The 14459-nt window shown below is 39.0% G+C and overlaps 1 protein-coding gene across 1 annotated transcript; it reads right to left on the bottom strand.

The window, feature by feature from the left end:
* Positions 1–9976: 9976 nt before the first annotated feature.
* On the bottom strand, positions 9977–12487 carry LOC101743055 (LINE-1 reverse transcriptase homolog). Its single transcript, XM_012697848.2, has one exon. It carries the CDS (start codon positions 12485–12487, stop codon positions 9977–9979), a length of 2511 nt encoding a protein of 836 aa, XP_012553302.2.
* Between the last annotated feature and the right edge of the window lie 1972 nt (positions 12488–14459).

Raw genomic sequence — 14459 nt, 5'->3', positions numbered from 1 at the left:
GTCGTTTTAAAATTTTACACCTTGGATTCTCAATTTCCATAGGAATATCGTGCATAAGTACCGCATTGGAAGCGTAATCATCTACCTGATCGCGAACAATCAGCCTTTGGTGAGTGGGGTGCGTAAATTGTCGCCTCGAGGACAAAGCAGTTATTTCGAGTGAAGAACCTGAAACATGCATTTCATGTCCTATGAACTTTGACACTTACAAACTAACCGTTTTCGAAATAATATAAATCCAAAATAAAAATAAAGACAATTCTGAAAACGCTTTCCGTGGAACATCACGTAGGGAAACATACCTTAAAAGATATGTTATTTAAAAAATATAACCTACCGTAAAATATAAAGAAATGTGGTGTAAGCACATAATTGGCTGTTCCGGTACACAATGGACTGGTGCTAGTGCCTCAAGCCACGGCAAATGAAGCATGCTCTCACGTAAACATCACCACTATTAAAGACCTCGCACAACTCCTTTTCGTACCCAGAAGCTGTCTTCATTTCAAACGATAAACACTGGCATGGTAGTTCAATGTATATTGGACAGAACTACAAAACAACAAAATGCCATGTACATACGTCACAAGTACATTGAAAATCTTCTGCTGTATTAAATTTTAAGCTACAAAAGGAAAATGTACTGTTAGGAAATTTTTATTTTTCCGCCGAGAGTAGGAAAAACATAACATAATGAAAAACTAAGGTATTCGATAAGTTGGCGAAAACTCATAGCTTACTTACTAGTCGTGGATTGTTAGTTCGCGATTTAAAGGATAAAAAGGCTGTTACTAGAAATAACAATATTTAATAAAATGGATCCTGGATGTTTTTTTGTACTTAATGGAGGTTTTGTTTTGGTATAGACGAGCGCATGGACTTATGGCGCACCTGGTGTTAAGAAATTATCCGATAGTATAGATACTATCAAAAATCGAATGGCGCCACCAACCTTCGGATGTGAGGTTAAAGTCTACTGCACTGTCTCATCCTTCGAACCGGAACGATTGGCGTTTTGGGAGCATGCTTGGGCGGATAGGTGGATAGGACTGCAACGCAATAGTACGTTTCATAAAATAGTACAGTCGTTACTAAATACATAATATATAATGGAAGCATGGACCTTTTTTCCCAATGTGTTCAACGTCAGAGTCAGATGTAGACAATTCCATAGCTAATGCTCTGGTATCGGTTCTATTAAACTAGTACTTATTAATATAAAAGTTAAACTACTAATAATAAAACTATTTATTTTCGAAAAAGTACATAATATTTCACTGCAAAGCATTTACAATTTCAACAAAGCAGCTTATTGGCTGTGTTGTCTTATGTCTATTTTCAGTCTTTAACCCTTTGTCTTTTAGTCGCATTTCTAAAATACCACATGAACCATTCTATGCTTCTTATGTTTGTTATGTATCTTAGATAGCATGAAGCATATGGTTTTAATCAAATTATCAAGTCTTAACGTAGAAATAAAGAAACAAATAGGATTTGTTTGTGTTCTATTTATGGAATTTACAATTATTGTAAAATTAAAAGAGATCGATAAAAAAGATCGAATCAAAAGTTTATTTGTCGAAATATGTGAGAGGGTTGATTTATAAAGTAAGTTAACTAGACGAGGATAATCAGACGTGTAATATGAATGTATTTTGTATGACTTAAAAAAAAACACTCAAAAAGAAAGATAATTTTCAGCGTGAAGCACTTTTAAAAGACTATCCCCCACACAGACTTCCTGAAGGGATTAAAACAAACAAAAGCTCTAATTGACGTCCCCAAAGTACTGTTACTTTGTATGAGCTTTGTACCCCGATAAGACACGGTAGCAACTTTTTTTGCTCACAGTCAGTTTACTCAGTTTTATGTTCCTGTTACTATATAACACAAGAACGTATCAAAGATTAACATTGAAAAGAGAGCTCGCCTTTTTCGATATTTAAGATATAGAGCTCTTGGCCCACCTGATTTTTAAGTGCTTACGTGGCTACCATAGTCTGTAGACATCAGAAACAAAAATGCCGCCACTGACCTTGAGACGTAAGGCCAAGTCTCCGTTCTATAGTATAAGGGCAACTTCAAGCCGGAACGCATTACTGCTTCACGGCAGAATTAGGCAGTGGTGGTACCTATCCGTACTCCTACCATCTGAAATTACGCAAATTATAATTTTTGCGGGTATGATTTTTATTACATAATATTATCCCTTCAACGTGGAGGACATTCGTGAAGATTTGTTAAGCATTTAACTAGAAATATTTGTAACTGCCCTCTGGATTCGAACACCGAGACAGTCGCATCACTTGATACTAATGCACCAAGTACCAAGCAATGCACCAAGCTTTGCTAGGTTGCAATTCTGTGGATTTCTTGATACAATTTAACCCCATAACTGCTTTTAGATTATCATCGTAGTCTCCACCATCTGAAAGCTGGTGAAGGCATCCTTACTATGACACGAGATTGAAATCTCAATATTCAATTGTAACGTAAGCGTATGTACATATATATTATGTAAGCATATAGGAGCTGTCCCAAGTTTTCAATCCGGAACGCTTAACTGCTCCGCAATGAACACAAACAAGGAGGTACATTTTTTATTTTTTATTATTGCTTAGATGGGTGGACGAGCTCTCAGCCCACCAGCTGTTAAGTGGTTACTGGAGCCTATAGGCATCTATGACGTAAATGCGCCACCTACCTTGAGATATAAGTTCTAAGGTCTCAGTATAGCTACAACGGCTGCCCCACCTTGAGATATAAGTTCTAAGGTCTCAGTATAGCTACAACGGCTGCCCCACCCTTCAAAACCTAAACGCATTACTGCTTCACGGTAGAAATAGGCAGGGTGGTGGTACCTACCCTTGCGGACTCACAAGAGGTCCTACCACCAGTACATACAAACATTAGTATCAATAATTACGTAAATTATATTTTATCCTAAATATATTTTTATTAAACGATGTATATAAGTATGTATATATATTTATTACCTTTAGAGGCAGACAAGCATACGGCCCATCCAATAGTGAGTGGTGATCATCGCTCATGAACGTCAACTGTAACAATGCCTGGGACACAGCCAAGTTGCTGCCTACCGCTGAGTAATTACCGCAAGCCTTGTTTCAAAACTGTCGACTGTCGATGAATGTAGCGATTCAAGATAATGTAGATGAACTTTGCTCCAGTGGCGGGACGTGTAATCTTAAAAAGGAGATGGGGGATAAACTCGTAAATTTTTTTTTTTTTATTGCCTTTGTATTCAGACGAGTATACGGCCCACCTGATGGTGAGTGGTCACCGTCGCTATGGACGTCAGCAATGCCAGGGGCAGAGCCCAGCCGCTGCCTACCATTAAGTACTCTCCGCAAGCCCTGTTTGCAGAAGGACATGTCATAGCGCTCGGAAAACACCGTGGAGGGGAGTTCATTCCAAAGCCGGATGGTTCGTAGCAAAAAAGATCTTTGGAAACGCACTGTCGACGAACGCAGCGGTTCCAGATAATATAGATGAACTCTGCTCCGATGGCGGGAGGTGCGAATTTCTCAGAGCACACCCCATGGAACATAATATTGACAAAACACAAAGATAACCTAAGTCCCTCCGTAGCCCCAGAGGTTCCAAACAGGTATATAATTAATATATTTCATATATTTACCATAGTAGCAGTAAAGCGAGACAGGCATTCATTCGTTAAACTAATAGCAACAGTCGGTGTGAGTACTCTGCTCTTTGCTTGCTTGATAGATATTAATTGTCTATAATATGTTACGGTCAGTGATAAATGTAGTTAGTATTAATAATTACCGGTTAGTATTAATAATAGCCACAACAATTAGTCACACTGTCGTGATTTCTGTTTTGTTTATTGCACTGGACTGGTGAACGACCTCACTTGGTGTTAAACGGTCACCGAAACTCTTAAATTGTCATCGAAACGCATAAATATTACAATGCGAAATCATATTTACAATTTGATTTCGGATTGGAGCCGAAATTCATACCAGGCTCTAGGAGGCAGGCGAGGTATTTGGGACCCGGCTACTGCCGATGTTAAAGGTTGGGTTGAAGAAGGCACATAGGCCCAGCCACTAAACATAGAACCCGAACAAGGTAGGGTCAACTGGACTCATGACCCCGAGGATTCCCGGCTGATTCCAAACAATTGTCGACGACTCTAAGACAAGCAAATGTTTTACACACATCACCGGGCGGCAGCGCGGGCTAGCCTAAGAAAGCTCTGTCCAAAGCTAAGGACTCCTAACCTCGTATAAAGACCGTTTTAGTAAAGCACTTAAAAATCTACTGAAGGGAAGTTCTTTCTAGAGCCGGAAAGCACACAAAAATGATCTCAGGGCCCGCACTGTAAATGAATGCATTGGTTAAGGGAACAGGAACTCTGTTACAATGCTGAAATGGGATCAACCTAATTAATTCCCCCGTGCATCATAATACAAACATAATGTGGGCCTAACCAAAGTCTACACTGGAATAGTAGAAATTACAACCCAAAGGTTGTTTTTATTTATTGCTTATATGGATGGGCTCACGGCCCACCTGGTGTTAAGTGGTTACTGGAGCTCATAGACATCTACAACGTAAATGCGCTATTCATCTTGAGATATGTTCTCAGGTCTCAAGTATAGTTACAATGGCTGCCCCACCCTTCAAACCGAAACGTATTACTGCTTCACGGTAGAAATAGGCAGGGTGGTGGTACCTACTACCCGTGCGGACTCACAAGAGGTTCTACCACCAGTAATTACGCAAAATAAATATCTGCGTAATTACTGGTATCCAGTATCTTTACTTTACTTTAGTGAGCTCCTGCTTCAAATCTTCGAAGTCTTTTTTTATGGTATTGGTTTTTTCTAACAGCGGGAAACCGTTTTAATGCCAAGATCTGATAACAGCAGCGATCTTTGTACATAAAACGGCTCTATGATTATGTTTTTAATCTTTGCATCCTATAACTTAGTTAAACGTTTCCCAATGGCCTCATATAACGTATGCCTTTAATTCTTCTCATGTAAAATGTAGTATATTTTCTGTTTAAATATATTTTTACTCTTAAAATGCTCGTGTATGCATACGACTAGATTAGATTGCGTTCCATAAATTCATGAATGTCTAAGCTATATTCATTTTTTTTTTTTTTATTGCTTAGATGGGTGGACGAGCTCACAGCCCACCTGGTGTTAAGTGGTAACTGGAGCCCATAGACATCTACAACGTAAATGCGCCACCCACCTTGAGATATAAGTTCGAAGGTCTCAAGTATAGTTACAACGGCTGCCCCACCCTTCAAACCGAAACGCATTACTGCTTCACGGCAGAAATAAGTAGGGTGGTGGTATCTACCCGCGTGGACTCTCAAGAGGTCCTACCACCAGTTTCTGGTTATTATTATAATAATAAGTTACGGATATGCGAATCTAACCTTCACGAGGTAAAACTTTTACTTTTCTAATACATATTTGTAGTATTCTCCTTACTTGAAAATCGTAATTATTTTTCACGCACGATTTTTTGTCTCTTTTAGCCTCAAGTAACGATTCATTCAGGTTCAATAATGCAATTGGATTATACTATACTACTTACGGTATCGTTAGTGTTTTTTTTGTGTCACAATAATTACCGTCAAGCCTCGGGATTAGTCGACACTAATCTCATTTCTATGAAAGTTTTGAATTTAAACACATCAAAACGTTCAAATTGAATTCGTAATGTGTTTCGTAAAAGTTTTTGATTGCATTAAAAACACATAACACCACAACATTGGAACATAAAACTTTATAACACCACAGTGCTTAATTAGAAAACGTAAAAACCTGAACGCCCTAATTAAAAAAACGCCTGCGATACGAAGACGCAATAAAAACTTCGTGTTTATTATTATTGTTTTTGGATAATCAAAAAAAATATGCTAAGGTTTTTATGGGATTGTCACTCTGTCATCGGGTGAGTTACGTGTGATACATATTGATTATTGTATTTCCATAAAGTGGTTGTAATTCCAAATTTTTTTCTACTAGGAACTAGGGCAATAGTTCCTATTGTCCTAGTTTCTAGTAGAAAAAAGTATTGGGTTCTATTCCATCGTTAATTAACATAATACGTCTGGACGATCTTTGGTCTGATAGTTTTTATTTTGTGCTCGTGACTAGTGGTTTTGCTCACAAATACTCACGGTTACTTGTTCATAATATGCGAGATCGGCGCACCATGTCCTCTTTTTCCATTCAAATTTCATACTTTTTAATAATGTTCTAGTATTACAATTTTTTACTAAATCATTAATGCAATGCCAGATACTCTGTCAATGTCAGTATTTTTCAGTTAAAAAAGCCGCAACTCGGGACTTTTGGTATCCAATGCTGTTCAATTTTTCGACTTTGACAATGACACGTGTAAGTTATTTAATTTTAAATTCGGTTTATTTTAAACACACTTATGTAAAAAAATACACAAAACGTTTTCTTTTAATTTCTGCAACGAAGTACAGCATATGCCGCGCGTCGGCTTCGCCTAAGAAAAATTATATTAGCTTCAGTTTTGTGACTAACGATGGTGCTTCATCTCTCAGCTTTCGGGCCATTGTTCAACTGACAAGGTCCGCGATAATATTGAAATACCGCAAGTGAATAGAACCTTCATTCGTCTATATATCGTTTGCGGGCGATAAACACACGGACAATACGTTCGTGTAGTAATTAAACTATTGTTTTCTTCGGTTTTTGCGAGTGGACTGGATAATTAAAAGAGTGAAACGTGAGTAGAATAATTCAAATTAGTTTTACGGTTTGATCGCATTTGTGATTTAATGACGTCATTTATTTTCTCGCGTTTCGAATGGTTTACAGTTTTTGTGGTCGTAAACCACTGAAGCGTTGTGGAGATTAAGTAGTAAAAGCGGTTTGAATTAAATTTAGTTATCAGTCTGGTAAACCTATTTTTGTATAATATAATATTTTTTTTGTTATTTTTTTAACCTCAACATTGTTATATCGCACAATGAGTATGTGCTTAGCTCAAAATCTACACACGCAAGGCTTCTATCAATTTTAAAAACTAATGCTTACCCAATACCTGTTTATGAACTACTTTTTCGAGAAAGTATTCACAAATATTGTGTGACAAACTAACATAGACCAACATTTGGAAGATTACTGGTGTTACGTTGGATTGTAAACCTGTAGGTGTAGACGCCACCGCCTTACTTCTTTCTCACGTGAATTCTTTTTGATTTGAATAAAAGTCGTTGCATATTTTTTTTTTATTGCTTAGTTTGGTGGACGAGCTCACTTAGATGGGTGGACGAGCTCATTTTGATATTTCGAGCGCACACTACAAGGTAGGTGGCGAGCGACATTCACTCAGTGTTTGTTTTTGACTCCGGTGCTTAAAGCCAAGTGGCCGAAGAGCTGGTCAGCATATCTAGAGCAATAACTAAAAAGTACATAGCTTCACAAGTTTATCTTCATTGCCGTGCTACATTTAAAATTCATTTAATAGGTTGCTCGCAATCCGCGCAAGCCGTACGTCCCGTCTATTTACATCGATTTCTTGCTATCCGTATGATTAATCCATTGTGTGGACGCTACCGTTTCTACTTTGACAAGGCCACAATTGACTATAGACGTATAATTACAAATAGATTTCCATGTGTTGTAATTCAACAGAATGCAGTTACGTAAACGGTTGCCGATACTTACACAACTTAAATATAAAAAAAAGGTATATTGAGAATTTGTTCGTTAAAATGTAACGATACTTATGGAAATCAATTTAGTCTCAGTAATGGATGCTAAATTTTTATATTATTGTGTGATATTGAAGTAGCAGAAAATCACTTAAAGTCAATTGAAACTAAATTTCAAAACTTAAAATATTTGAAGCTCTTTATTTATGAATGTACCTATAGTACAGTCGTTTTTGGTATATACTTATTTTGAGTCTCCGACGTCAGTTTGCAGCTGTGTACATTATAATTGCAACTTCCACAACATATATCAAAGCGGGGATGTTTATGCGTAATCACTTAACTTTGAAGTCGTCGTGGCCTAAAGGATCCGGTGCATTCGTATCTAGCGATGCAACGGTGCATGAATCCCGCAGGCGGGTATCAATTTTTCTAATGAAATACGTACTTAACAAATGTTCACGATTGACTTCCACGGTGAAGGAATAATATCGTGTAATAAAAATCAAACCCAAAAAAAAACATGAGATGGGCTGTGAGCTTTCCATCTACAGTAATAAAAACCCAGCGAAATAACGATAGGCGAAGTAAGAAGCACTCATTAGTTTAAAAACATTATTACCAAACTCGTATCTATCTACACAGGTATGACATTCAAAGTATTTAAGTGGATTCGTATTGAGTATTTTTCTATTGTTCATATTTAATTTGACTATATTATGCACTTCATTAAATACGTGACATGCGATTTCTAAAGTATTGAATAAAAATAATTTAGATTTCAATACATTGCTGTCGTCACACTAACTTGCTCTTTTTTTGTTTTTCGAAGTTCTTAATTTTTATTTCTTTAATATTATATAACTGTTAAGGGTTGAATACTACAGCCAGTCTAGCGTTGGGGACAATTTTTAAACCAGTGCTAGGAAAACGAATAGTATTTACAATATACCTGCTCAAGCAAAAATCTAGCATTTCCACTTTGTGATTTGTAAGCACACGTAAGAAGACAAGAAAAAAGACATTCTCAATACCTAGCTTTTTTATTGCTTAGATGGGTTGGACGAGCTCACAGCCCAGCCCACCTGGGTTACTGGAGCCCATAGACATCTACAGCGTAAATGCGCCACCCACCTTGAAATATAAGTTCTAAGGTCTCAGTATACTTACAACAGCTGCCCCACCCTTCAAATCAAAACGCATTACTGCTTCACGGCAGAAATAGACAGGGTGGTGGTACCCACCCGTGCGGACTCACAAGAGGTCCTACCACCACCAGTAATTACGCAAATTATAATTTTGCGCAACAAAAACTTTGTATCCGTTTTTACGAAAATTGCGCGGACGGAGGAGTATAAAATTTCCCACACTTATAGAAAATATAGAGAAGGAGTGCAGAATGCTAATATTTTTTTAAAAATAATGCATATAATATATATTAAATCAATAAAAAAAAAACATTACACACACTACTGTGTATTTGACACACACACACGCAGTATGTATACTCTTTGTTTATTGTCAAACTTTAGTTAATGCTTAAAGTCTGTGGTCAAATTGAAAATAGGTTAATATTGTTTATCTTTAATATTATTTGTCTATAATGTAGTCTTGGCGAAATCTGTGATTATAGAAGTAAAAGAGTCTATGACAATAGAATCATAATAGTGTACAAACTTATAATTTCAATTAATTATAGTCCAATTTCGACTACTGCGGAACCACTAGTTAGTATTCTTCTCAGTCGTATGCACTCTTGGCAGAGTGGTCGTGGTCATCACTTCGGTTGGTGGTGCGCTTCACCAGACGTCGCCATTCCTCGCGTACCGCGGCCCTTCTTGTGCACTCGTTAACGGGACCGTTTAGAGCTGCCTTTATTTGGTCGGTCCATCGTAACGGTGATCTGCGGCGCGGTCTTGTACCCTCTATCATGCCCTGCACCACAAGGCGCTCAACTGAGTCGTCACCTCGCCGCGACACATGCCCGAAGAAAGTGAGAATGCGACCCTGAACGATGGAGGATAGTCGCTGCTTGATGCCGAGTTCCTGTAGAATTGACTGATTCGTTCTGAACTCTGTCCACGATATTTGCAACATTCTTCTCCAGCACCACATTTCGAGAGCATCTATCCTCTTTTTCTCACTTTCTCTCAATGTCCAGGTCTCAGCAGCATAAAGAAAAATGGGGAAGACCAGCGCTCTTACAAGTCTGATTTTAGTGGCTTTAGTGATATTTCGATTCCCCCATATTTTCTTTAGCCTGTCCATGGCTTACCTCGAAACAGCCATACGCCGCTTGATTTCATCAACGCACCCGCCAGTGTTCGATATCAGTGCACCTAAGTAAATGTATGACTGTACGACATCGCAGTTCGCAATTTTTGTGACCTCTGGCGAGTTATTATTAGCACGGTCGACAATCATGACACTTGTTTTATTGCGGTTAATTTTAAGTCCGAAATCAAGACTGACGCGTTCCACTCTACCGAGTAGCTCTTCCATCTGGCTAACACCTGACGCGACTAAAGTGATGTCGTCTGCATAACGAAGATTTGAAATCTTCCGACCTCCGATAGTCATTCCATCCGACCAGTTTTCGAGGGCGATTCTCATTATAAGCTCCGTATATATATTGAACAGGAGCGGTGATATAATACACCCTTGGCGAACTCCTGCGTTAGGGTGGAAGTGACGCGATAGAATGTCATCTATTCTAACTGAAGCTGTTCCTTCCTCATAGAGTCGCCTCAGCAGATGGACCAAGTGTTTGGGGGTACCCATGGCCAAAACAGTTTCCCAAAGTTTTGGCCATTTGACAGAATCAAACGCCTTAGAGAAATCCACAAAGCATAAGTACGTAGGCTTGTTGAATTCCCGGGATTTTTCGATGATCTGTCGAACGGTTAATATTTGTTCTCGTGTACCTTTACCCTTCACAAAGCCGGCCTGTTCAGGAGCAATTTCTTTAGAGAGGTACGATTTAAGGCGCTCGTTAACGATACGCAGCAATATCTTGCATGCGTGTGGAATCAACGCTATGAGACGGTAATTACTGCAGCTTTTTGTCGAACCTTTTTTATGCAGTGGCACGAAAACAGTATGAACCCAGTCTTGGGGCCAAGTTCCAGACTGCCATATTTTATTACACAGGGTATGGAAAATTTCAACGCCATACTCCCCAGATGCCTCAATCGTTTCAATTGGAATGGCGTCTTTCCCTGTGGCTTTCCCTTTCTTAAGATGTTTTATTGCAGCCCTAACCTCATCCTTAAGAATGCTCGGCTCTATCTCTTCATCTTGAGGTGCTGTTGGATCGAAACAGTGCGAGTTAGGATCTTGAAACAGAGATTGGCAGTACTGTTTCCACGTTTCGGAAATATCCTCAAGGTCTGTTACTGTTTCACCTTGCGAATTCTCAATAGCCCATGTTTTTGAAGATAGAGTTTTAGTTAAGGATTTAATTTTCTGATGAAGATCTCGTGTTTCATGCTTATTAGCGTGTATTTCTAGTTCAATACAGAGGTTTTGGAGATACTGATTTCGGTCCCGTCTGCATGCTTCTTGTATCCTAGCTGATTTAGCATTTAAGGTCTTCAGATCAGCTCCCGATGTCTTCAATCGTCGTCGTTCCTCTACAAGAGCAAAGGTATCGACACTCATCCAGTGTTGACGCTTATGAGTCTCATTCGGCATCTTTGATGCAGAGACTGCAGTCTGGAAGAGTTCTCTTGCTCGGCTCCACAACTGATTTGGAGTGGCAGATTCTGGATTTATGTCAGTCCAGCGACTCCAATTTTGCTCTAGTGTATTCACAAACTTGGGTAAGTCTGTAGGCTGGATTCTTCGCTGCTTGTCAACCTTCCTAGCAGCCTTAAGTTTAAGTTGTATTGTTGCTACCAGAAGTTCATGGTCTGAGCTACAGTCGGCTGAGGGCAGGGTGTGAGTGTTCCTCACAGAAGTTTTCCACCGTGAACTAATCATGATATAATCAATCTGATTTCTATGACCAGTTGAAGATATCCATGTATACAGCCTACGTGGATGATTTTGGAAAAAGCTGTTACATATCACTAAGTTGTGATCGGCAGCAAACTCTAACAGACGCTCACCCCTTTCGTTACGCTGGCCCAACCCGAATTTGCCGGCCGTCTGACTAAGCTGATTTGCATTTGCTCCAATTTTTGAGTTAAGATCACCCATAACTATAAGTAGCTCTCGATTGGGTATCTTAGACATGGTGTTTTCCAAATCGCAGTAAAAATCTTCCAAATCCTTATCACTCGATGAGCTTGTTGGTGCGTAGACCTGTATGATGTCCAAGTTTATCGGTGCTGCCTTAATTCTTATACTGAGTACTCTATCACTCACGGACTCATAGCCCATCACACAATCGTTGATGCCCTTTGGTATGACAATCGCGACCCCATTACTGCTCTTTGTATTATTTCCAGAAAAATAAATAGCGTGTGCATCAGTAAGAAAGTGGCCATTACTTTTCCAATGTGTTTCAGAAAGGCCACAGACGTTAAGTTCGCACCGGGTTATTTCTTTCTCTAATATATGAAGTTTTCCAGGTTGCATCAAGCCACGCACATTCCAAGTTCCTATCTTCTGAATGTGACGTATCTTTAAAGTTCCAGTTGTCCAGTTTCCATGCAGTGCCTGGTCTCCTACACGTACATGGCCGGTATCCAATTTAACACCGACTGCCCCGGACGCAGAGCGGCGCCGGTTGCTAAGCGGATCGCATGGCCACCGTTGTTTTCCATTTCGTAACCTCATGATGACTTTCTTGGGAGATTAGTGTGGTGGTTTCCCCTTGCCTTCCACACCGCAGTAGTATCCGGTGACCCGTCAACTGATATCTAGTATTCGACACTACAGAGGGTGCTGCTGCCCACCCACTGGGACATCCCTCAGCCGGTTTTCACGGTACCCACGGGAAGATAGGGGAAGATGCTATTCTACTATCCGACATCTTACGGAGTCCACACTTTTTAAGGAGATTTAATTCCTCATGGTCTGTGGCTACCAATTATCGGGTTATTTAACCGCCGCCCGAGGCTCGGCGTTGTTGTTGCTCGCTTAGTTAGTAAAGATATGTTTATTTAAAGCTGCTTATTTTAAGATATATAAATGCTGTCACAATATGCCGAAAAAATACATTCATATCAAAGAACAATTTCGAATAGCTTCAGGCACGAACAGATGCCGCGAAGAAATCAAAAAGAGTTTCGTATTTATTAACGACATAGGAACGTTTCATAATGGCCGTTATTGAGCAGATGGCCGGACCGAACGACTCCGGAATAAGCAAATTACGTACGTAGTGGCGGCGGGCACGTAATTAGCTGGGACATTTTCTCGGATCGGCCAACTGCTTACTTCGTTGTACTAGTGAGAACGAAATTTATGTTAAAAAAATTAATCTATACTAATCTATACAGAGGAAAGATTTGTTTGTTTGTTTGTATTGAATAGGTTCCGAAACTACTAAACCGATTTGAATAATTATTTTACTGTTTGGAAGCTATACTATTTCCGAATGACATAGGCTATAATCTTTTTTGAATAAAATTAGGTATCCTTACTAAAACTACAATAATGTAGCTGAAGGTGTAAAAAAAAATTACCTAAAATATTCTTTACATCGCGTGCCCTGCGAAAACTATTGGTAATAGAATAAAATAAGGTACAACGACTTTGTAGAACACATTATTATTTACAAAAAGGGTCGCGACAGCGTATGTCTAACTATTATAGTTATGCCGCAATAAGTCTTATTATATTTAGAAAAATAAAACAACGTCAAATATCGTAATTATCGAGGCAAATACCATAACACTTCATGGAACCTACCACAATATCTCTGAAACTCCAATTTGAAATACCAAAATAAGTTTATTTCTCGACTTATCTCGTTTCAAGATAATACCAAAGACCAAAATATAAAGAGAAACCCGCTCAATCGTATTATATAAAGGCTGTTATCTCATTCAAACTGGAACTCACGACCGGTAGCCTCAGAAACAGCCGATCAAACGCGACCCACCAATAATTACGCAAAGCAACTAAAAATGACAACACTTTTTTTTTTTTTGAAAACTTTACCCTATCACTTTCCTTCATCACTGTACCGCAAGTACTAAAAGTACTGATTTCACACAAACTGATCGGAACAAAATAAAAAATGTAAATTTACTATTTCGCACCCACACACGCTCACATTTTACATTATCTTATTAATACGAATGAAATTGCCCAATGGAAATTATACTTCCTGCTTGCAATGTGTCAATGAGTAATTATTTAGTAGTTTTACAGCGTTGTTTTGAAAGGGTAGAACTTTTATGACGGGCCGTCGTCATATGTCAGGACTTCCTTAATTACAGTAGAAGATTGAGGTATAAAAATAGAGTTAACAACGTTTTTAAAGCGTAATGTAATAACTTCCAACATTAATCAATATAAATGTATACTACTTAAGAACATGTTTTTCTTTTTTCCTACCTAAGCTGATAGCCTTGAGAGGCTATTTCAGCGTAACCTTAGCTAGTAGGTGAGCTTACGGGGCTCAAACCGGAGTAATGCTAACATTGACCCTAGCAAGAGTAGTGCTTCGCAGAATCTACCACCGGATCTGAAACGCGACCCACTTAGAAGATCCGGCGAGAAACTCAATAGGCAGTGTCTGTCGGTTAATTCGCTCGTCGAGCCCTTCGTCGCAAGCGACGCGACGGGTTCGACGAAGACG

The sequence above is a fragment of the Bombyx mori genome, chromosome 23, assembly GCF_030269925.1.
Source record: "Bombyx mori chromosome 23, ASM3026992v2".
Taxonomy (NCBI): Eukaryota; Metazoa; Arthropoda; class Insecta; order Lepidoptera; family Bombycidae; genus Bombyx; species Bombyx mori.
The sequence above is the reverse complement of the archived record's forward strand: the minus strand, read 5'-3'. Positions and strand labels throughout refer to the sequence as shown.

Bases quoted from the DNA above. Each gene is read 5' to 3' on its own strand.
- LOC101743055 (XM_012697848.2), bottom strand. From the start codon at position 12,487: ATGAGGTTACGAAATGGAAAACAACGGTGGCCATGCGATCCGCTTAGC.